General features: G+C 41.3%; 2 protein-coding genes across 3 annotated transcripts in view; both read right to left on the reverse strand.

Annotated features, from left to right (window-relative positions):
• Positions 1 to 3,823, reverse strand: part of FBLN5 (fibulin 5) — a 71,593-nt gene extending 67,770 nt beyond the window's left edge. The window contains exons 1-2 of one of the 2 annotated variants that reach the window (XM_007055443.4): positions 3,381 to 3,823; positions 1,139 to 1,193 (exon numbers count right to left, since the gene is read on the reverse strand). In XM_007055443.4, the coding sequence (XP_007055505.1) occupies positions 1,139 to 1,193; positions 3,381 to 3,406 (81 nt within the window). In that variant the 5' untranslated portion in view covers positions 3,407 to 3,823. The remainder of the gene's footprint in view (positions 1 to 1,138; positions 1,194 to 3,380) is intronic. The other variant, XM_027817844.3, reaches the window with a different exon arrangement.
• Positions 3,824 to 18,948: 15,125 nt separating this feature from the next.
• Positions 18,949 to 25,204, reverse strand: part of TRIP11 (thyroid hormone receptor interactor 11) — an 80,343-nt gene continuing 74,087 nt past the window's right edge. The window contains exon 21 of the mRNA XM_027817845.3: positions 18,949 to 23,349. Coding sequence (XP_027673646.2) covers positions 23,129 to 23,349 — 221 coding nt within the window. The 3' untranslated portion in view covers positions 18,949 to 23,128. The remainder of the gene's footprint in view (positions 23,350 to 25,204) is intronic.

Here is a 25,204-nt window from a genome sequence, read left to right on the forward strand (position 1 = left end):
GGTTTCAACAAATGTCTTGTTTTGAAAAAAAAAAAACTAAAAAAAAGTTTGACATTTTCAAAATGAAAGAGTTCCATTTTTTAGCTGGAAATGACTTTGTTTTGAACTTTAATTTATAGCCAAAAAAAAAAAAGTTTAAAAAAACTTTAAAATGTCCAAATCAGAATGAAACATTTGAAAATTATAAAAAGAAAAAAAATTTCAATTGACTCAATCCAATTTTTTAAAATTTTATTTTCAGTTTGTAAAAATGTTTGCTATTTCCACTTTTCATCCCAACTCAGGATGGGAAAAAAATTCAAAATCTCCAAAATTCTCACAGGATGGGAAAACTGTTTTTTGCCAGCTCTAATATTGGCAAAATATCAATATTAACAAGCCACATGCAGTCAACTGTCAATCCGACAGAGAAAAAAAAACAACTAAATTTAAACCCTTCTGTAAAAGGTATTTGGAAACACAGCCCTGAACAATATAGGACTATTACCTTCAAATCAGAGTCTAACATCTCTTTGATTCCCCCCCTAATTTACAGTGAATTTAATGCCCAGGAACATGAAGGACTAATAAAATTTGCTTGAGCCAGGCTTAATTCAGGCAGGAACTGTGTAAACTTCTTTATGCATCCCTACTAATGTAATATCCCTCAATCCTGAGCTCCAATGCTCCTGATATTCCCAGGAATTAGAATGAAGACTAGGATGACATCACCAGGCTCCCAAACCCATGGGTGAAAGGCCTAGGGCTGGACCCTGGAAGCTTTCCCCACACAGAATTCCCATTCAAATCAATGGGTGTTCCAAACATGGAGGGTCATCACTGGCAGAAGTCAGGACTCAAAGCTCCTTTATGGGTACTTTTGCGCATTCATTTTCAAGGACCACTTAGTTCAGAGGCAGTGTCTGGTTTTCTTTGAGGCCTGTCTTTCTCCAAGAATTTCCTGCTGAGTTGACAGTCCACATTAGACTCCAGGAATCTGCTGGCTCTCATTCCTCCACACTAAACCCTAGACCACATAGCTTCCTGTTCATCCAAGCCCCAGACCACAGATTTCCTATTCACCTGCTATCCAAGTAAGCCTCATGCTATGAAATGCTTTAATGTAAGAAAGTATATGTTTTCGGTGTGCTCATCTCACCTGTGCTTTCCCAGGGTGTGTAAGGCAGGTGGCCAGCATGAAAACAGTCAGTATCCTGTAATATGCATAGAAAATAAGGTGTAAACATTTTGATGCACATGTTCATTTCACAGATTTAGATATGAGGCCAAATTAATCTCTGGTGTAACTCCAGTGCACCCCCCCAGAGCCTTACTATAGATGAATTTGGCTGATGACATATAACATTAAGTATATGGCCCAGATTCAGAACTCCGTGAAGTCAGAGTTCTTACTCTGGACTTACATCAGTGAGATCAGAATCAGGCCCTAAATATCTGTAGGCTAATCCATGTCCTTTATTATAGGCTATACACAAGTCTTTCAAAGGGTAGGTTTATAATAGTCAGTGATAAAACTTTATCCCTCTGTGAATCTCAAAACCCTTCACAAGCATTAATTTAGTCTACAACATCCTTAGGAGTTAGGTAAGTATTATACACAATTTGCAGATGGATAAACTGAAGCACAAACCCCACTGAACAAGTCATTAGAGGGCTAGACCACGCTTCATCCCCAAGAAAGTACTCCAAATCAACTGATTTCCTAGGGTCAGATTCTGCCTCTTTACTCACACTGAGTATTATCTTGCTCTGCAAGTAGATACATTATGCCAGATCAGCAGCTGATATAAACCAGTGTCTTCAGTGAAACCGTGCTGATTTACAGCAGCTGAGAGTCTGGCCAATGTATTTCCAAAGGACTTTTTGTAAAGCAAGTTACTTCTTGGTGACAAAATCTGGCCCTTAGCTATTAAATATTTGGCTATATCTTGAGCCCTGATCTACAGGACTGGAAGTATGCTCTGAGCATATAAATACCCTGGCCAAATCAAAGTGTTGGATATTAACTAGAGCCAGATTTAAATTTGGAAAGAACAATCAGAAATTTATTTTATTTTGTGTACTTTAATTTCAGTGTTTTCCAGTTTCTTATATAAAGGTCCTTTTCAATACATTTTAGAGCCATGTCTCGTTTACACTGGAGACTATTACTGAATGTCTATAGCGAATACAGTATATTTTAAAAAAACGACATGGGAAGCAGGAAAATTTTAGGTGGCCTCAGTTCTGCTACCTAAAGGAGCAGCCAACTTTCCCCGTAGGCTCTTTTAGCTCTGTCTGTGATTCGTAGAACAAGTCAAGGTACTGAACATGACCTAATAGATACATCAGACAAGACTACTCACAAACTGACAGGCACATTTTAAAACATCAGTATGTTTTAGTTGAGGAATAAGCACCAAAAAGTACACACAACCCCTAACATGGTTGTTCATGGTGCTGTGTAACGGGCAAATGTTACTTGTTTGGCAAGTTTTGTAGTGACACAAACAGGCAAATTCTGTAAAGACTTTCCTCCCTAGAAATGGAGGTAATGCATTTAAGGCACTGTATCATCCATTTAGGACCGCATCTCTTTTATGGATCCCTTAAATCCTTTTGAGGGATAGAGCACATTTTCTCAAGCAATCACTGTGTACATTACTGCACATTCATTTTGTATATAGAAAGAGGAATAACAGAAGGAAATGAAAAAGTTTATCACTCTATGTTAAAAGTTCGTAATAAGGCTACTCTTTGTTGTACAGCAAAAATTCATATCTACTTACTGACAGTATCCACAGCTATATACATCCTTCAGTTTCAAGAATTAAGAGCCACTAGGTTCTTCTGAGTTATGGGGAAGATGATAGAATACAGAGAATTTCCTGATGGTGGGTTTGGGCTGCAATCACTACTTCAATTTACTTTACACTATCAGATCCCTCATCCCCCTGAGAATTAACAACAGGCATAACACAACCCGAAAACATTGCTTTAAGCTGGTCCTGTTGGTTTAGTCAGCAGACAAAATGTTATAAAACAGCAATTAACTTCTGCAACCACAGCTAGTGAAGTTTAAATCAATTACTGTGAATCATATCTGCAGAGAAAGCAGCTGTGATTTTAGCCAGAAGACCCTTCACTGTAGCAATCCAGCATTCCCACAAGAGACAGATTCCTAAATGCAGAATACAGCACAGATCAAGACGGAAATTGCTAGGGACAGCACAGCTTTTATAACAAACAAAAAGAGCTTTACCCGATCTCTGATCATTAAGATCCTGTCTCTTTGCAAATGGCTTTAGTGAGTGAACTGGCACAGGGACTTGTAGCCACAGACGTTTTCCATGAGTAGGTTTCCATTCAGTGAGTAAAAAAGTTTGATGCACAGTACCTACCTCTTTACTTCTTGCATGTCCAACATTGGTTAGGAAAGATGGGGAAAAAAAAGTCTGCACTGCTGAATAACTAAAAAATGTGTCTGAACTTCGGCGTTTTGCTAGCACTTGAGTTCCTCAGTCATTTGTATTCCAAAGAATGAAATACCAAATAATAGACAGGGCAGGGAGAGGTCTGCTCCTCCTCAGACACTGGAGAGAATACAGCAAAAGCACCTGGTTTTGCTTAGTTCTCTTCTGTAATTCAGCATTAAACCAATTGGAGGAGGAATGTTAAAAATGAACACTTCATTTTCTAAGTATGTTAAACAATGCAAATGGGGGCCTCAGTCTAGGGACAGCTGGTTTAGATTACAGAGCTCACCAACTGGCTAGACTCCTCACAACAATCTTGAGGAGCCTGCCAGGATAAAAGACTCACAGCTTTAAGGAAAGCCTCTCCTACTGCAAACTTTACAAGTAAACGTGCCTCGTGCAGAGGCAGCATTGTTATTGGATAGAATCCCTTATCAAGGGGCTGGAAAAGGGACTGTTTTCTTTTCGTTCAGAGCAAAAAACTGGGGCCCTGTCGCTGGTGTCTCAGCTTGGATGATGAATATGCAGCACTACAATACTTCATGCCAATGGCGTACTGACGAAAGCTCTGGCCCTCCTGGAGCTGAATGACTTGAATTCATGGCAATTGCAATTAAAGGGGCTATAGAATTTTGATTTATTTCAAAACAAGAGAAAACAAATTAGACAGTCAAGGGGAAGTAACTGCACTGTCTGAAATTTTGGCCATTTTCAAGGTGACACCAAACTTAAGGCTTCAGTTTGTAAAATGGAAGATTTCTCAGGAAACCCAAAGCACTTTCCTTCTGTCTGCTTTAAGGCTGCAGCTTTGATTGAAGAGGAAGGAGAAATACTTTGTCAGGTGTTGTGTGACTTTGCCACAGACTTTTAGTATGTCAAGCGGAACATATATAAGAATGTAAGAATGGTCATCCTGGGTTAGACCAATGGTCCATCTAGCCCAGTATCCTGCTTTCTGATAGTGGCCAGTGCCAGATGATTCAGAAGCAATGAAGCGAACAGGACAATATCAAGTGACCAGTCCTCTGTCATCCAGTCCCAGCTTCTGGCAGTCAGAGGTTTAGCCACACCCAGAGCATGGGTTTACATCCCTGACCATCTTGGCAAACAGCCATTGATGGATTTATCCTCCATGAATTCTAATTATTTCTTGAACCCAGTTATTCTTTTGGCCTTCACAACATCCCCTGGCAACGAATTCCACATATCGACTGTGCATTGTGTACAGAAGTACTTCTTTTTGTTTGTTTTAAACTTGCTACCTGTTAATTTCATTGGGTGACCCTTGATCCTTGTGTTATGTGAAGGAGTAAATAACACCTCCTTATTCACTTTCTCCACACCATTCCTGATTTTATAGCCCTCTATTACATACCTTCTTAGTCATCTCTTTTCTAAACTGAACAGTCCCAGTCTTTTTAATCTCCCCTTATATGGAAGCTGTTCCATACCCCTAATAGTTTTTGTTGCCCTTCTCTGCACCTTTCCAATTCTAATGTATCTTTTTAGAGATGGGACGACCAGAACTCCACACAAGGTGTGGGTGTACCACGGATGTATATAGTGGCATTGTGATATTTTCTGTCTTATTATCTATCCCTCTCCTAATGGTTTCCAATATTCTGTTAGCTTTTTTGCCTGCTGCTGCACACAAGCAGATGTTTTCAGAGAACGAGCCACAACTCCAAGATCTCTTTCTTGAGTGGTAACAGCTAATTTAGAACCCATCATTTTGTCTATATAGTAGGGATAATTTTTTCCAATATGCTTTACTTTGCATTTATCAATACTGAATTTCATCTGCAATTTTGTGAGAACCTTTTGTAATTCTTTTAAATCAGCTTTGGACTTAACTATCTTGAGTAATTTAGTATCATCTGCCAAACTTCGCCAACTCGCTCTTTACCCCCTTTTCCAGATCATTTATGAACACATTAGCAGGGTCCCCCAGGGATCTGTATTGGGACCCATGCTGTTCATTTACCTCTCTCCACAGTGAAAAAAGACAAATTACCTTTTCTGTAACTGGTGTTCTTCGACATGTGTTGTTCATGTTCATTCCATATTAGGTGTGTGTGCTCACCACATGTACTGGTGCCAGAAGTTTTTCCCTCAGCAGTACCTGTAGGGGACCAGCTCTGGCACCCACTGGAGTGGCGCCCACATGGCATAGTAAAAGGGGCTCTGCCAGCTCCCCCCACCCTCAGTTCCTTCTTGCCGGAAACTCCGACAGTGGGGAAGGAGGGCAGGTTATGGAATGGACATAAGCAACACATCTTGAAGAACACCAGTTATGGAAAAGATAATTGTCTTTTTTGACAGTGGAGAGAGGTGCTTGCTCTTGTCCATTCCATACTAGGTGACTCCAAAGCAGTACCCCTGGAGGTGGGTAGGAGTTCACGGACATGTAGATTGCAACACAGCTCTGCTGAATCCAGCGTCATCCCTGGCCTGCTGAGTGATGGCATAATGAGCGGTAAACGCATGGCCTGAGGACCATGTTGCAGCTCTGCAGATGTCCTGGATAGGGATGTGCGCCAGGAAGGCCGCCAAAGGTGCCTCAGCTCTCGTCTGACAATCGGCGGTGGCAGAATCCCCGCCAGGTCGTAAAAGGTTCTTATACATGAGGTGATCCAATTGGAAATCCTCTGTGAGGACACCAGGTGACCCTTCATCCTATCCGCTATAGTGTTGAAGAGTTGAGTCGATTTACGGAAAGGCTTGGTATGTTCTAAGTAAAAAGTCAAGGCCCTCTGGATGTCCAGGGAGTGAAGACTCCTCTCTTCATAGTCTTGTGCGGTTTGGGACAGAACACTGGGAAGATGATGTCCTGGTTCATATGGAAGGTGGAGACCACCTTTGGCAGGAAGGCCAAACTGAACCTTATCTTTGTAGAAGACTGTGTACGGCAGTTCTGAGGTCAAGGCTTTAATTTCCAAGACCCGTCTCACTGACATCACTGCCACCAGGAATGTGACCTTCCATGACAGCTGGGAAAGGGAGCAGGACCCCAGCGGTTCAAAGGGCGGGCGAGTGAGCTAGAGAGGACCAAGTTAAGATACCACTGCAGGACAGGAGCCCACACCTGTGGGAAGAGTCTCTCCAGCTCTCTCAAGAATCTGACCGTCATGTCATGGGTGAACACCGTCTGTCCTTGGTTTGGTGGGTGAAAAGCAGAGATGGCCACAAGATGCACTCTAATGGAAGAGTGTGCCAGGCACCGGTTCCTCAAAAGGAGCAGGTAGTCCAGGACAGCCTGTATGGAGGAACACAAGGGAGAGATGCCCCATTTGGATGCCCAGCAGGAAAACCTCGCTACTTGGCCAGGTCCGCTCCTCCGGGTTCAGCCACGCAGCATCCATGGTGAGAGATGGAGGGACTTGAGGTTGGGGTATAAGAGCCGACCATGGTCCTGCAACAGCAGGTCCAGTTGGTTGGACAGGGGCCGGGGGCGGGGGTTGCTGACAGGCTCATGAGCGTGCCAAGCCAATGCTGGCAAGGCTATGGTATATCATGGTAACCCTGTGCCTGGTCTCAATCTTTGCCAGGGACCTACTGATGAGTGCATTTGGAGGGAATGCATACATCAGGCTCCCTGACCATGACAGGAGGAAGGCATCAGAGAGGAGTCTCAGACCATGTTGAGAACAAAACCGGTGGCATTTCCTATTCTGTCTGGTAGCAAACAGGTCCACTTGGGGAGTTCCCCATCTTTGGGAGATCATGTAGTCTACCACCATATGGAGCAACCACTCATAGTGAGAGGAGAAGTTACTGCTGAGCTGGTCTGCTATGTATTCCTGACCCTGGGAAGGTGACAAGCTTCCTGGTGGATTTTGTCGCTGATGCAGAAGTCCCATAGATGGAGCACCTCCTGACAGACAGCCAACGAGCTCACTCCCCCTTGCCTGTCGATGTAGAACATCAAGGCCATGTTGTCGTCAGGACTCGTGCCACCTTGCCCAACAGGTGAGGCAAGAAGACTCTGCATGCCAGCTGGATTGCTTGGAATTCTTCGACATTTATGTGTAACTGCGCCTCCTCCGGGGACCACATTCCCTGTGTCTGGAGGTTGCTGAGATGTGCACCCCAGCTGAGGTCCTAGGCATCTGACACCAACTCGATGGAGTGAGGAGGGTTGTTGAACGGAAACCCTTCTAGGATTGTCCTGCAGTCGGTCCACCATCTCAGTGAGGTAAGTATCGCCAGGGGAATGGCAATAATCTCCAGGGGGTCTTGGGACTGAGAATAGACTGTCACCAGCCATTGAGGCAGGGGCCGCATCTGGAGCCTGGAATGGCGGACCACGTAAGTGCACGCTGCCATGTGGCCCAGCAGGCGCAGGCAGACCCTGGCTTTAATCAGAGGGAATGCTGAGAGTTCTGTGATGAGGTTCGCCATTGTGTGGAACCTTTCCAGCAGCAGGAACGCTCGCTCTGGTGAAGGTAGAGTCAAGGACTGCTCCAGTGAACTCTATCCTCTGCACTGGCACTAACATAGACTTTTTGTCATTCACCAGTAGGTCCAGAGAGCGGCACGTGGCTTGAAGCACTGCGACATCCCTTCGGACTTGAGACCTGGAACCACCCTTGACGAGCCAGGCACCAAAGTCCTGGTAGATCTGGATACCCCGGCGCCTGAGGTAAGCCACGACCACTGACATGCCATTGGTAAATACTCTCAGTGCTGTCATCAGGCTGAACGAGAAGACTGTAAACTGGTAGTGGTGGGGCCCCACCGTAAACTGGAGGAAGCATCTGTGTCCTCAAAAGATTGCTATGTGGAAGTATGCGTCCTTCAAGTCGAAGGTGGCATACCAGTCTCCTGGATCTAGGGAGGGGATAATAGAAGCCAGAGAGACCATGCAGAACTTTAGCTGCTGTAGGTACTTGTTGAGATCTCGCAGGTCCCGGATGGGCTGTAGACTACCCTTGGCCTTTGAGATTAAAAGGTACCAGGAACAGAACCCCTTGTTCCTGTACTTAGAGGAACTTCTTCCACTGCACCCAGCTGTAGCAACCCTTTTACCTCCTGCATGAGGAGACTCGTGTGAGAGGGGTCCCTGAAGAGGGACAGGGAAGGTGGGTGGGAAGGGGGGGTACAAAGGAACTGGAGGGTATAACCCCATTCCACTGTGCTGAGGACCCAGCGGTCTGAAGTTATAGCGGTCCACGCTGGGAGGAAAAGGGAAAGGCAGTTGGAGAACACTGGGAAAGATGGATCCGGGGAAGAGTCTGGTAAGTTGCCCTCGGGCGCACCTTCAAAATGACTGTTTGGCCCCTTACTTATTATGGGTCGAGCCCGACTGGGCCAAGGATGGAGGCAGGTGGCTCAGGTGGCTCATTTATGAGGCTGGTCCTTCCAAGGCTGGCTCTGAACTGCTTCTTGGAAGCCTCAGGGCGTGACCCTTCGAACTTGGCCATGGCTTACCACATATTAAAATCATATCGGCCAAGGAGGCCTTGGTGGTTGGCCACTCTCAGCCGAAGGCTGGAAGACGAATAAACCTTACATCCAAAGAAATCCAGCCTCCTCAAGTCTTTATTTTGGTGGTGGCCCTGGGTTGTCCTTGCCTCTCCTTGTGGTTAACCACCTCAACCACAAGGGAATTAGGGGCTGGGTGGGAGTATAAGTACTCATGCCCTTTGGTTGGCACGAAGTACTTGCCTTTGGCCCTTTTAGAGTTAGGGGCCAGGGAAGAGGCGGTCTGCCCACAGGGCATTAGTGATTTTGGAAACCCCTTCACAAAGGGTTAGCGCCACCCTGGCAGGAGCCAAGGAGCAGAGGACATCAAAACGGGGAGTCCAAAGGCTCTTCCAATTCCTCTGCTTGAAGCCCCAGGTTAGAAGCGAATTCCTGGTGCACTTTGGCGTCATCCTGAGGAACTGGATGAGGGGGCCCCGTAATAGCCTCGTCCGGCAATGACGAGAACAATGTTGGTGCCACAGGAACCTCCATGTCTTTGGTGGTCCAGCAGCTTGCTCCCCTGGGTCCTCCTGGACCTGTGGGGGAGAGCAATACAGCAGTGCACAAAAAATCCAGGAAGTTTTGGAAAATGTAGGGGACAATTTCCTGATGAAAGTGCTGGAGGAACCAACTAGGGGCAGAGCTCTTCTTGACCTGCTACTCACAAAACGGGAAGAATTAGTAGGGGAAGCAAAAGTGGATGGGAACCTGGGAGGCAGTGACCATGAGATGGTCAAGTTCAGGATCCTGACACAAGGAAGAAAGGAAAACAGCAGAATATGGACCCTGGACTTCAGAAAAGCAGACTTTGACTCCCTCAGGGAACTGATGGGCAAGATCCCCTGGGAGAACAACGTGAGGGGGAAAGGAGTCCAGGATAGCTGGCTGTATTTTAAAGAATGATGAATGGACTATAAGGTGGATAGAAAGTTGGCTAGATTGTCAGGCTCAACGGGTAGTGATCAATGGCACCATGTCTAGTTGGCAGCCGGTATCAAGTGGAGTGCCCCAAGGGTCGGTCCTGGGGCCAGTTTTGTTCAATATCTTCATAAATGATCTGGAGGATGGTGTGGATTGCACCCTCAGCAAGTTTGCAGATGACACTAAACTGGGAGGAGAGGTAGATATGCTGGAGGGTAGGGATAGGATACAGAGGGACGTAGACAAATTAGAGGATTGGGCCAAAAGAAATCTGATGAGGTTCAACAAGGACAAGTGCAGAGTCCTGCACTTAGGATGGAAGAATCCCATGCACCGCTACAGACTAGGGACCGAATGGCTCGGCAGCAGTTCTGCAGAAAAGGACCTAGGGGTCACAGTGCACGAGAAGCTGGATATGAGTCAACAGTGTGCCCTTGTTGCCAAGAAGGCCAATGGCATTTTGGGCTGTATAAGTAGGGGCATTGCCAGCAGATCAAGGGACGTGATCGTTCCCCTCTATTCGACACTGGTGAGGCCTCATCTGGAGTACTGTGTCCGGTTTTGGGCCCCACACTACAAGAAGGATGTGGAAAAATTGGAAAGAGTCAAGCGGAGGGCAACAAAAATGATTAGGGGACTTGAACACATGACTTGTGAGGAGAGGCTGAGGGAACTGGGATTGTTTAGTCTATGGAAGAGAAGAATGAGGGGGGATTTGATAGCTGCTTTCAACTACCTGAAAGGGGGTTCCAAAGAGGATGGCTCTAGACTGTTCTCAGTAGCAGCAGATGACAGAACAAGGAGTAATGGTCTCAAGTTGCAGTGGGGGAGATTTAGGTTGGATATTAGGAAAAACTTTTTCACTCGGAGGGTGGTGAAACACGGGAATGCGTTACCTAGGGAGGTGGTGGAATTTTTAAAGGATGCCTTTTTGATTCTAATCACCTCTTTTATTTTGCTGGTTAGCCATGGTGACATTTTTTGGTCCTCTTATTCCCCCCCCCCTTTCTAAATCTGGGGTATACATGTAGTTTGAGCGTCTATTATGGTGTTTTTAAAAAATTTTCATGCAGCTTTGAGGCATTTCACTCTTGTGACTGTTCCTTTTAATTTCCTTTTAACTAGCTTCTTCATTTTTCTGTATTTCCCTTTTTTGAAGTTAAATTCTACTGTGGCGGGATTTCTATGCATTTCCCCGCCCTTCAAGGATGTTATATTGAATTACATTATGGTTGCTATTACTGAGCTGTTCAGCTATATTCACCTCTTGAATCAGATCCTGTGCTCCACTTAGGACTGACTCAAGCATTTGTCAGCACAGACACTACAGAGATGTTACTAGACAGATGTAAGGAGGTTTATGCTGACTACAGAAATGCATATAGAAATTAAATACAGATATAACATAATGTGTTATACTTTATGGAATCTTCCATCTGAGGAGCTAAAGTGTTTTACAAACTTTAATGCTATCATCTTCCCAGAGAGTTTAGAACCTGTCTCTATTTTACAGATGAGGAAACTGAGGGACAGAGAGGTTAAGACCAGCACTTTCCAAAGCAGTCTCTAATTTTGGGTGCTCTGCTTTAGCCAGAAAGGCTAGGATTTTCAGAAGTGCTCAACACAAGTCCAACTGAAGTCAATGGAAACTGCCTGTGCTTTGAACCTCTGAAAAATCAGGCCCTAGTCATCTACAGCTGGGCTCCCAATTTGTGACACCCAACACTAGTGGCCACTTTTGAAAGTTTGTCTCTTAGTGACTTGCTGATGTCACGAGGCAAAGGAAATGGTGTCTCACTAATCTCTTAGAATTCTTTGAGCATGTCAAACTAGTGGATGAAGGAAAACCAGATGACAATTTATTTAGACTTCCAAAAAGCCCTTAACAAGGTCCCACAAAACAGGCTGCTAAAGAAATTTAGCTGGCAAGGGGTGAGGGGCATAATATTGTCATGGATCAAAACCTAGCTAGGAGACAGAAAGCAAGTAGGATTAAATGATATCATCATGGCAAAAGGTTAACAGCAGTGCATCATTGTTGTATGCCAGGTACCATGTTGTTTAATATATTAATGATATGGAAAGGGGGTGAGCAGTGAGGTAGCTAAACTTGCAGATTACCCAAAGTTACAGTATTTTCAATAAGGGTCCAAAAATCATAAATCAGACCCCAAAAACCATGAGATTGGCCCCCAAGTTATGAGATCTACAAAAAAAATTATATTGTGTTTTGGTCTTTTTGATTACTGAACTCTCTCTCCACTAAAGGATTTGACTAAAGGGGTGTCTGACAAGTTATTTAGGTGGGTCAAGACAAGATAAACGTCTCTGCAGTTAAGTTGTGCTCATGAATACCCATGTTTGTAGTGGAGAGGCGCACTTCATATCACTGGTCGTCAGCCTTCTGGCTCAGTTGATTTTGGTCATCACCACATTTCACACTCACTAAGAGTGCCAAGAAAAGGAGGCAGAGCAAGGCTGCTGACAAAGAAACACCTCAGGCTAAAAGCTTTGGTTCATCAGCCAGTATGGAATCCCCATCATTGGAGATTTTTAAGAACAGGTTAGACAAAAATTTGTCAGGGATGATCTAGGTTGACTTGGGTCCTGCCTCAACAGAGGAGGATGGACTAAATGACCTCTTGAGGTCCCTTCAAGCCCTATGTTTCTATTATTCTAATCTGAAGAGGGTCTATCTGCTGAGGACAAGAGGAGAACTGAGCACTCTCCAGCTAACCAGGTCCCTTTAGAGAGGGAATTACATAACAAAAGTTTTTATTTTTCCTGTTTCCATATGCTGACAGGAGCGTATAACACCCACTGTCTGGGCTGGTCTTGAGTACAGCGAAGAAACCTATTTCCAGAAAAAAGGAATGGGTGTTTGCCTTAGTGGAATTTCTGCAATACCACTTTCCACAGCCTTCTCAATCTGCCCTTCACACTCACCACTCTGGTTAAAATCTGAGGTAAAGAGCTGCACAAAGGGAACCATTTGCAGTACACAACTACTTTTATTCATCTAAAAAAACCTGTGGACAATTCAGAATATTCTTGAGCACCATCTACTGACACATTACCTATTTACATATATTACAGCAGAGCAGCAGCTCTGCTCAAGTTCAAGTTGAGGTATTGCTTTCTGTTTAAAGGTTGACTATTCTAAATTCTCTAAAATCTGCACACTTACTTGGAATGTCTTGAAATTTGCTGTGCCTCCTGGAGTAGGGTTATTAGTACAAATCTGGGGTCATTTGAGCAAGGTATTTCCAAAATACACTCTCCTAAAAACAGCATTTTACAAAACTACCTCATTCTTTCATACTTTTTTTGGCACATACCTGAGTTTGGAACTATGGCTCTAATTGTTCCTCAACTCTTGAAACTAGGCAATACAGTTAAGCTACACAACTGTGCAATGCAACCTTAATGCTGCCCTCTTTGAGCAGGCCCCAACACACTCATGACACACATACTATCACGATGTTCTTGCAGATACTACAGAACATTAAAGAAATAGGGAACATGAGCACTGTAGGACAGAACCTAACACCTTTAATTTGGCAAGGCAAAACTTGTGTTTAGGTCAGGTGTACTCAACAGAAGCCACTTACCCCTACACTACACTCAGCGTGGCTACTCAACAGAAAAGCTCACACTTGTTAAATTGTATAACCTCTTCATCCCCTTTTACAATTCTTCACCATTCCTATCTTTGATGTCCCATGGTAGTTTGTTAGCCTTTGCGTCACCCTTACTGAACCATTCCCAGTGGCTATTACCAGCTCCAGAAGGGCAAAATTAAGGTTTCCTGGTTTTCAGAGCTCCAAGTTTAACTAAACTCGACATTTTGGAAGGATGAAATATCTCTAGGCACCCTCAAATCTGCGTTAACTAAGTTTTTGTCGGTGAATACAGACGCAGGACTCTCCCCTATCAACTCTGCCCTGACTCTAATCTTAGAAGTCTTCTTGCTTCTTTCCAAACAATGTTGAAAAATGAGGCGTTTTTCTCATGAAGACAAATGTTTAAATCAAAGCATTTAAAACTAGGGTTTTGGAGACACTGATTTTATCATCCATTCCCTCTCAAAAACTGCCATATGTACAGAGGTACACACTACACAAGTATGTTTAATTTCATTTCCCAGTGGACACACATGGAAAACTAACCACTGCTGGAAAGCTCAGCAGTCAGGCCAAGCACTGATTGACTATAGAGACTAAATCACAGCACCCTCTCGCCCATAAAAGTGGTCCTCTCCAGGACTGAGGGAAGTTGGCAAGGCACTGAGGGAATACCATGCAGTCAATGTTGTTCTTGTTCTGTGGATAGGCTCAGGATGTCCCCCTCTACAACTTTCAATCTGGCACCTTTCACAAGCATTTAATACACTGACAAAATGAGTTCTGAGTCTCACAAATCTAGTACAAGTACCTCAGTTTCACTTCACTTGTTATATCTCGTTTACAGAACAGTCAGACTTCAAATATTGTAGAAACAGGCAGAGCATGGAGAAGGGCTGTTTTCAAGTGTTCCCAATGATCTGGATGAAGCTTTCATTGGCTGTATTATAAAAGCAAATATTTCTCCTAATCAAACCCATGACGAGGACCATCTTTCTCTAGTAAGTTCCTTCCGTTAAGGTTTTGAAATTAGAAGTACAGCCTGCATCTACAGCTGCATGAATGTGAAAGCATTTTGATGGGTTGCAAAATACTCTTCACTTGGAGAAAATGATTAATTTTTTCCTTGGAACTACTCACAGGTTGTATGCATTGTATTACATTACAGATACATCTGTCTTTTCTAATCACGCTCTTAAACAGTGATGCATATCCTAAAAATATGACTTTTTGGTCTTGTAATAACAACTAGCAAAGGAGATTTTTTTAAAGAAGCTACCCATCTTGTGTCAGATCTGAAATCATTAGCTGGATAGGAAAAAAAGTGTGTACCAGATGCTATAAGATGTATTTTTAAATGTGTATATATTAAACTGCTTTTTTTTTTAAATTTGTAGAAAGCGCATGAATTCTCCCCAAATAAATACTTTACTTCAGTACCGCTAGATTAGTTTAGCAGACTCAAGAATCACATAGGCCAGAAAAGATAAGCGTCCTTTTAGAAAACCATGCAGTTTCATCACCCCTATCCCCTCCACATACAAAATAGCTGGCCCTCATTGTTGTTGATCAACATTCTCAACCTCGCTAAGTCGCATTCTTGCCAATTTGTGGCTTGGACTCCTTAAAATGTTTCTCTGTAACTATTAGTACTCCAAAACATTCACTGTCTGTTCTGTTGTGTTCTACAGTACCTTGCTTGTAACTTTTACCAAAAACCATAAAAATAGGATCTCAGAAAACACAAAGAAAAATGCAATCAAATCAGCTGAAGGTCAGCACTAAACATTTCTTTAAAACAGGGGTTTAAGTTCCAATTGCAGGTTGGATTTCTCCAGAACAACTGTTCAGTAGAAAAAGGACATTAGAAATATGTGTGTGGGGGCTCTCTTGTGCAGGGTCACACTGTTTCTTCCTGGGACCCTTCCTGTTCAATGTGTATTTGAGGTCACTAAAGGAGATTTAGAGACATTTAGGGTTGTACTGAAATCTTAATGTAGATGGTACTCTGCAGTCTCTATATTCTCTGTACTCTCTTGGCTTTCCTAATATCTGGCAGGAGATTGAGGCTTGGATGAGAACAAACTGTCTGGGGCACAATCCAGAAAAGATAAGAGGATGTTGGCTGGTTGTGACAGTATGCAGCAGAGGTTTTGTCAACAGACTGCAATCTTGAAGTCCTACTGGATACATCACTGTTGCTAGGATCTTAGATAAAAGTTGTGGCCTGGAGTTCATTTCTTCATCTGTGGTTGACCAAGAAATGGCAGCCTTCTCGTAGAGTATCAGGGTTGGAAGGGACCTAAGGAGGTCATCTAGTCTAACCCCCTGCTCAAAAGCAGGACCAATCCCCAGTTTTTGCACCAGATCCCTAAATGACCCCCTCAAGGGTTGAACTCACAACCCTGGGTTTAGCAGGCCAATGCTCAAACCACTAAGCTATTCCCCCAGCCATGCACCCCTCTCTCAAACCTCTATCACTTCCAGATTAGACTATGGCAATGTGCTTTACTTTAGGCTATCCTTCAAGACCACTGAAGAACTTCTTGATAGTGCTATATGATGCAGGGACTTAGTTTAGAAGTTGCCTGTTGCAACTGCAGAATTCAGCTGGGGGTACTTTGGTCTTCAATTCCCAGGGTTCTTCTCTTGAAGGCTTGTAGCTGGGCAGTCTTAAAAGACAGATCCTTAGCTGTGGCATTTGTTCCTTGTTGTGGTCTGTCAGCCCAGCTTTTGCAACTTGAGAACAGAAGGTAGGGTTCATCAGTTTATACAGGCGTTTTCCCAAGTATCAATGTTTCAGTCAGGATTTTTTTCCCCAAGCAGCAGATGTGATGGCTATAAAGTTGAATATTTTATTATGTTTATTATCAGCAAACATGAATATAGTTTTAAATCGAGCAAGGTGATGAGTGCCAAGTTGGCTCATATGTAAATAGCCTGTAGTTGGATTTGAGGGTTGATGAAAATGAGACATACAGATCAATTTTTTTTTTCTGGACTTATGAAGGCTGACCTTCAGGGACCATGTCACTGATTACATATATTTTACACCACAAGGGACTTGATAATTCACTGCAAGGACTGCTGCTGACACTTAATATTGCCAAAACTCTTCTACTCCCAATATGTGGCTGCAGAGAAGCACTTGTGACTTCTCGTCAGTTAGGACTAGTGGTGTACAAGATGGCTTTTCTTCACTTCCATTCTTTGGTAAGGCTGTATCTTTTCTTCTTTGGCCACAAGAAAACCCAATTATTATCCTTTCACCACCACTCCACACATCCCAGCTGCATGAAGGCACCAAGAGGCTCTCTCCAGTCTCTAGGACTATGGTGGTTTCTTTGGCAGGATCTATATCTTATGCACCTGCAAACAGGAAAGTCATGCTGACAGCAGGATGTGTCCTAATTTTCTACTGGTGCGGGAGCACTGTGAAGGGTGTATTTTCAAAGCCAGATGGAAAAAGCTAGAACTGTGGCAGGAGAAAGACAGGATTGGGGAAAATAACAGACAGCATCTTCTCAGAAAAAGAGGGAGGTGGCCAAGGAAATTATGCAGTCACAATAGTAACCCTTTGTTTACACAGTTGTTATAGACACATATAGCAGCAAGTTGGAGTCAAAGGATGACTGTCTTTCTTCAAAGAGTAACAGCCGTGTTAGTCTGTATTCGCAAAAAAAAAAGTAGTACTTGTGGCACCTTAGAGACTAACCAATTTATTTGAGCATAAGCTTTCGTGAGCTACAGCTTATGCTCAAATAAATTGGTTAGTCTCTAAGGTGCCACATGTACTCCTTTTCTTTCTTCAAAGAGAATCTCCCTTTATTATTATTTTTTAAAACAGGCCTAATCTCTACCCATCATGTAAACACTCCATTTGAGCGTTAGCTTAAAATATCATCAGGGGATTCAGTGTCTTTTCCTAGAGGAAATAAAATACTATCAAGCAGATAACTCTATGGTGCAGCTCTGTAGGAGCAAGTAGGGAAAAAAAAAAAAGATAAAACAGTCAAATCAAAATGTCTGCTGGCAGAGAGGGAAATTTACAAAGTAGTATCCATTTTGCTTGTTTAGAGAGGTCTGAAAATTGAGGAAACATTATTAGTGTTACTGTGAAATTCACAATAATATTTACGGGTTGTCCATCAAAGACCAATAGAGGGTCACCTCTCAAAGCCAGGAAAACATGGGCTGCCAGAAAATTCTGAGCAAATATGCCATTAAACCCCATCAAGACTGTGAGAAGCCATTCAATAAGATTCTTACACTGGCTGCGAACAAATTCATTAAAAGAGTGCGCTCAAAGTTGACACAAACAGCAAATGTAAATCCTTTAAAAAAAAAAAAAAAGAAAATTAACAGTCCATGTCACATGCGCCAGTAAGGAAGCATAGAACAATACCAAATCACGCCATGTGGGCACTTACTGGATGGTAAGTGTCCTCTGGTATTTATGTCTAATTGATATTAACCTTTATTTCAGCAAGCACATTTATTTCTTTGATCAATTGCTTTTACTTCTCATTTGTTTGACCAAATCGGAAAGTGTTAGTAATTTGGTCAAATTACCATTCTAAAATATCAACTAATACAGCCACCATAGAAGAGCCATATTTTCTCTGATCTTGCTTCCTCTTTTATCCCTAGCTATTATTAATGTATCAGTTCTCTGGGGCACTAAATTATTTGATACAAAAAGTATTCCACTGATATTACACACTTAAGGTTTCTAAATCTGAACTGCAAAAAACAAAAAAACCCCAAAAACTGTCCTTAAGTGTAAGTTTGTGGAAATTGCATGCAATAGCTCACCCAACATATGACATTTGTGCTGCTGTAAACAACATGTGCAAGCTATTTTTTTAAATAAAAGCCAGCAGCTGTTTTGCTAATTTTTTTATTGTGCAACATACATTGCCAACTTACATGTATCATTTTTGTTGTTAGCTTTTAAGGTTTGCAATTCTGCAAAAAAATGGAAAAGTATATAAACTTATATAGCACAATGCAGCACAAAACAAATGCCACAAGCTGTAGATTTTCACCTTACAGATATTCACTTATCTAACAGCTAATAAGGATTTTAGTAACTATCAGGTGTGGCAAAATAAGAAATCTCCTGCTGTAAAGACATATCAAAATATGCCAGAATTTTTTTTAAATGTTTAAAGACATCCTGCTGGTGTGCTCTCTCATTTATATGGACAGAATTAAATTTCTCAATTTGCATTTGATATTTCGGCATTTCCAAAAAGTGCACTTTGAGGAAAGGAAGACTTTGAACATAAACATAAATCTAACACTCTTGGTATTATTTGTATCAGAATGTAAGTTGAGCTTGGCTTTCAAAATTCTTTTTATAAATACTTCTTGTCCTTCCAAATTTAGGCCCTGCTTGAATTTGTGCAATTGATTCTTTAAGCTGTCACTGCTGTTTCCACAGCAAAGTTTTTCTCTCCAAAGTAAATTAAAAATTTGCATTTTTTCTTAAATAAAAGTTTAATGACATTTTGTTATAGCTAAATCTTCTCCCGACCTGGGACTGTCAAGATACCTAGAAAGCCACAACACATAATTAAACAAATGTGTATTAAACATATTAAATGATTTATTGCAACTGACTGAAAATATAAGTCTTGGAACTTTAAGACAGTGGTAAAGTAGCAGCTGAGCTACTTGGAAAACTGTGGTAGCAACAGGCTTGGCAGGATTCAATTTTTTAAAATAATTTCAGTGCATAATATTGATGTTTCTTTTTAAGCATTGTTTTAGATTTTATTGATTTAAATTTTCTCAGTTGCATGAAATTATGGGTTTAACCATTTTCCCCGTTTTTAAACATTTTAAATTTCACAGTTGTTGGAAATTATGGCGGTGGAGGAAGTCAGAATTATTTAAGCCTTATAAACTGTTAAAACATAACTTGTCAACATCATATGTGAAAATATACAAATTAAATATTCTTATATCAACATATCATACTTAGTTTTACTAATCAATTGCTAGTCCATTTGTAATAAGCCTAATTCAGAAGTCTAAATCACTGGGTTTTGAGTCCAATAAGTTCTCAAGTAGTGTTTTTCTTACTTTGCCTATCAGTAAATTTCAATTATCATTGACAAGACATTTTATTTTCATTGGGTTTGTGTGTAAATAATGAAATAAACATTTACCGATAAACTAATCCTTCTTCCAAGCCTACTTACAATGTGAAAAGAAACATTTATGAGTTAAATTACATTTTCTTTTGTACTAATAATGCAATGTATCAGCCAACCATTGCTTTATAAATTCTTCTTTCAAGTCGCCTGCCTTCTTACAAATTATTAGTGAAAAATCATTGTCAAGTGCATAAATTATCAGGAAGGTGAATGAGAATCAGATTATGAGTTGCCATTTGACTTAGTTGTGTCCACCTAGGTTGCTGCCAACAGTTTGTTTACACTGTGATAAACGAGTCGTGTTCATTTTTATTTTACACCAGTGATAAAACCCAGTTGCAGATACAGTTGCACAGAAGAGCTTTAATGCAAGATGTAAGTTATTGCATAATGCCCCTGGTTTCCAACAGAACTACTATGAAGTGCCAGATACTTCCCTTCATTTGTGTAGCCTGGAGTTGAGCGAAGAACCCAAAATGGTGCAATTTCTGATTTTCCCTTTATATCGAGCCTGCCAAAAGCTTCTTCGCATTAATATCATGTAGTTCTCCCACTGCAGATAATACATGGGCCTATCAGATCAAACCTGGGGAGCACTCACTATGCAGCTCTTCCTGTGGGAAAGGAGGTTTGGGGGACAGAGTCAAATTAAAAATGTAAAATCTAGTCCATTAAGTGAAAAGAAGTTTCAAGGACTGCACCTGCTCCTAAGCCCCACCGACAATTTGTGATTTTATAGTCACCTTTTTGCTATGTAAAAGGTTTCTCTCCAGCCACTACTGTGGGAAAGACCCACACAAATAACAGGAAAAACTGATTAACTAATTGACTGTAAATATGGGAAACAGACTATGTATAAAGAATCATCAAATGCACAAAGCAAATAAAGAGAAAAGATCAGAAGAAAAGATATTTTCACTAATCTTTCAGTAACAGCAATCTTGGGCATTACTTACAATAGCAGCAGGCAAAACATTCTCAGAAGGAAGTGTGCTTAAGTCAACTCAGTCCTTTCTGTACTCTCTAGCGGCTAAATAATGGACTGAACAGCATTATTTCCCAAGGAGGAATGCAGTGGGGAAACCCCATTCCCTCTAAACAGATACTCCCAAGCCTACAGAAGCAATCTATACAATTCCATAGGCTTCTCAGAATTTGATACATTTTCCTTTCTCCAAAAGAAACATGAATTAGGGACTCTGACATTTCCTGACTATTTTTGCCCCCTGCCCAAGTTTTCCAGAGCATGGGAAGATTTAGGTGGCAGTTAACAAGCTATTGCATAAAAGACCTGATCTAAAGCCCACTGAAGTCAATGGTCCCCAATATGCAGTATTTCCTGGTAGCTATGAAGCTAACTTGTTTCACTTCTGTGCATTTTAAGTTCTATACAGTTTTTAAAAATCAAGATGACTTTTTTGTGAAAAATAGTAATCAGCCAAAATGTGGCTGTCAACCACTATATTCAGATGACAGCTGCCAGCCTATGTCCACTTGTATTAATAATCTGTAAAATACATTATTTTTAAAAGGTAAACATTTCTGTATATATCAGCTCATCAAAAGGATTTTATTTGAAGTGATTGCTCACCCCGAAATAAATATAATTACACGAATATAAGAGATTGCACAGACACACCGCATGGTTTAAACTTTCTTTAGAGTCTTTTGGACAAAAAATAACCATTCCATGATGGTGGTTTTTCAATGACAATACACATTTTAAGTAACCTACCTGAATATTCTCAGCAAAGGTATCCAAAAATTTAATAGGAATTTAAAATTTAGTTCTTATACAACATAATACTTGCTTTCATACATGAAATATTCTTTCTGACCTTTCAGAAATCAAATTTCAAAGGACTTGAAAGCATTCATTAATTTATCCATAATAGAGATTTTATAACAGATACTAGTGATCTGAAACAAAAATTTAGCATGATTGATCTGCTTCTAAATTTGCATTAACCTTCCATTTCAAATCCATAAAACACTGCTACATTGGGGAATGTCATTATTGTATGAAAGTGATTCCAAAGTTGAATTCTTCGTGATGACTGGAGTAACAAATTGAGAAATTTTGCTAGAGAAGAGTTTAAAGGAAATGAAGGGATTTTACCATTTTATCTATATATAAAGAAAGAAAAGTTTTGTTGCAGTCATTATTTTGGCAGATTCTATACAAGATTCTGTGATTAATTTTATTTAAACATAACTCTCATAATGATTTAAACTAAGGGTATGTAATAAAAATGGAGAGGATCAAAGGCTGACAGTTCTAATATAGAACTTGCACAATAATCACCTTTAACACTGACTAAACAAGGAATGACAAACAGGATTAGAAACTAAACATTTTTAAACAAAGAAACTTTGTTGCAGATTTTAACTGTTTTTCTAAGAAGCTCAGTTTTAACTTTCAGTATGCAATTCAATACTTTATCTGCAACGTGTAGTATAAAGTGTACAAGTCATCACAGCAAAATTTACATAATAATTGGCTTTGGCTCTGGTCTTATATAGACCTATTTACAAATCTGGGGTAAGTAAACATCTGTTTACCTTTAAGTTCTATACATATGTTCAAACTTTAAACCTGTTTCAAATCAAATCCTGCAAGATAAAAGTCTTTTAAATATACATCTTAAACCATTACAGTACTGCAGCATGTATATATATATTAATATTCCCATGGACCTGTTAAATTCTCCATTGATAGCTATGCACCACATGGAAGATTTTAGAAAAAAATCAAAGATATTCTCCAACTCCTTTGTTTCCAGGATTAACACCTTGGTGCCAGTGACTTTGGATTGCCATAAGCGGCTATTAGACTGGGAAAAATATAGCTCCTGGTGCAAAAAGGACTGATGTGCCTCAAAGTGGTCCAAAATTTGGGGTGCAACTTATCCTCTTATTAGGAGAGGGATACCTTTTTACGTAAATATAGTTGAGTAACTGCAAGTATTTTTGTCATCTCCAATAATCAAGCTCCTACATGCCTCCCTACCTCGTTCTTTGGAATTTGTGTCATGAATGGACACCCCAAATATTGTATAAATTTTGGATAGAAATCTTAATTAATTTGCAGTGGTGGTTCCTCACATGCCCATTGTCAACAGATTGTGCTCTTTGACAAACTGACCCCAATACCGAAGAATTAATATTGTTGTTGCACTCCTGAAACAACTCAAGAGTACAGCTAGTGTTTATGAGTCCCACAGTTTGTTTTACAATTCTACAACTGAGATAGAATAATTTTTCTCCAGTTTAAAACCTACCTCAGAACCAATATGAATAAAGAGGACAGTTATTCCCGTGACTCCTACAATTTCCAAAGCACTGTTTAGTTCATAATTAAATTTAAAAGAAAAACGAAGTACATCTGCAAACAAGTACACAACTTTTTACAAAAGGCCTCTTTGTGATAAATTATCTAAAATATAGAGTTCTTATTTTCCTTAAAGTGCTATCATCATCAATATTGATTCAAAACCATCTATTGTTTCAAGAGGTCTTTTAGTACAGCACCAGCACTGGCATCAGGCAGCACTGGCAGTGGTGTAAAAGTAGGCAGGGCATCAGAAATAGGTTTCATAAGCAGATGCCCCGATCCACCTGCTCCAAGAGAAGTGGGGGTGATGAGAGGCACTGCTGCAGATCGGGGTGCCAAGAATGGATTCACATCTGGTCTTCTACTGGTTCCTGAGCCTGTAGTTTCTGAGATTTAAAAAACAAAACAAAACAAAACAAAAACAAAAACAAAAAACAAAAAAAAACCACATTAGAAAACATTCACAATCCACCAATTTTCAACACATATGTGTAGAAAGCAGCTGGCTTTCAACTGGCTCCTCCTCCTCCATTGCATCAAATTGAATCTTCTTGCCCTACACTTCAAGGCCTTTCACAGCTCTGCATCCTCTCTACTTATCTGCTTTATTATTACATCCCAATGGTAAAATTATACCAGCTTTGATTGCCCATGTATCAACTTCTCACAATCTGCCCCTCTTATACAAAACTCCTGCCCATACTAGCTTTTGTTCAAGTAATTTCAAATTCAGTATAAAAATTCTCTCAGTCCCAGATAAAACTAGGGCCCTACCAAATTCATAGCTATGAAAAATGCATCACGGACTGTGAAATCTGATCTCCCCCATGAAATCTGTCTAGTGTAGGGGAGTGGCAGGGCTGGGGGCTCCTACTGTGCATCAGGCTCCAGCTGCTAGTCCCAGCTGGGCTGGGGAGGGATGAGACGACTTCCTCCCCTGCAGGGGCCACTCCTGGGGCTGGGTCAGACCCACCTCCGGGAACCCCCCCCAGCTGCAGGAAGCTCCATGGCTGGGGCTGGAAGCCCAGCTCTGAAAGCAGCACCATCACCAGCAGTAGCGCAGAAGTGAGGGTGGCATGGTATGGAATTGCCGCCCTTTCTTCTGCGTCCCCGCCAGCAGCAGTACAGAAGTGAGGGTGGCAATCCGTGACGCCCCCTACAATAGTATACCACACCATGCCACCTTTACCTCTGTGCTGCTGCTGGTGGCGGCACGGCCTTCAGAGCTGGGGGCCCGGCCAGCAGCCGCTGCTCTCCAGCTGCCCAGCTCTGAAAGCAGTGCCGCCACTAGTAGTGCAGAAGTAAGGGTGGAAATAACGCGAGCGCTCCCCTCCTCCCCCGCCCAATAAACAGCCTTGCGACCCCACCCATGATCCGCTTTTGTGTCAGGATCCCCACGGTTACAACACTTACATTTCAGATTTAAATATCTGAAACCGTGACATTTATTGTTTTTAAAATCCTATGACCCTGAAATTGACCAAAATGGACTGTGAATTTGGTAGGGCCCTAGATATAACCTATGTTTTTCTTTTGAGTTCAAATATCAGAAGAGGAAGCAGGCAAAAATAATCAGGTTTATAGTGGAAACTAAGTTGCTACTGCCACTCCATAATAATTCAATAGGTTTTTGTTTTTTTTAAAAAAAGAAGATCTTTTACCACACAACTGGCTCAAACTCCTATAAATATAGCAAGGCTACTCAAGTCCTTTTGCATTGGTATGGGATTTACATCCTTATCTTATGCTTCTTCCATATGGTTTATCTCTAGCAACTGAAAACTTAGATACCAAAACCAAAACAATTAAGGGATATAGGATGGGTGTCTCGTTTTATAAGGGAACAATATGGTTCCTGAATGAATAAAGGACCTCAGAACTTAGTTTTTCCATACTAGGAAAATGGGCTTTTGCCAAATAAAATAGGGTACCCTCCCTATTATATTATAAATGACAAGAGTACAAAGAAATATGAGACCTAATTTAGGTTTATTGAAAATATTACTTTCAGAGATAAGCTGGTAGGACAAATTGGAAATTCATTCTTTATGTTTCTCCAATTTACTTGTAGCATGAAACAATTATTTAAAACTTAATATTGCAGCTTACAATTGTTGAAGTTTTAATTTAAAAAGGCTCTATGATCAGCAACAGTTGGCATCTAAAGATGAAGTCCTAAAAAGCATATTAAAAAAATCATTCCATATGCAAAACTCTGATTAATTAAATTAAGGACTTGAT

Source organism: Chelonia mydas, chromosome 6 (assembly GCF_015237465.2).
Source record: "Chelonia mydas isolate rCheMyd1 chromosome 6, rCheMyd1.pri.v2, whole genome shotgun sequence".
Classification (NCBI taxonomy): domain Eukaryota; kingdom Metazoa; phylum Chordata; order Testudines; family Cheloniidae; genus Chelonia; species Chelonia mydas.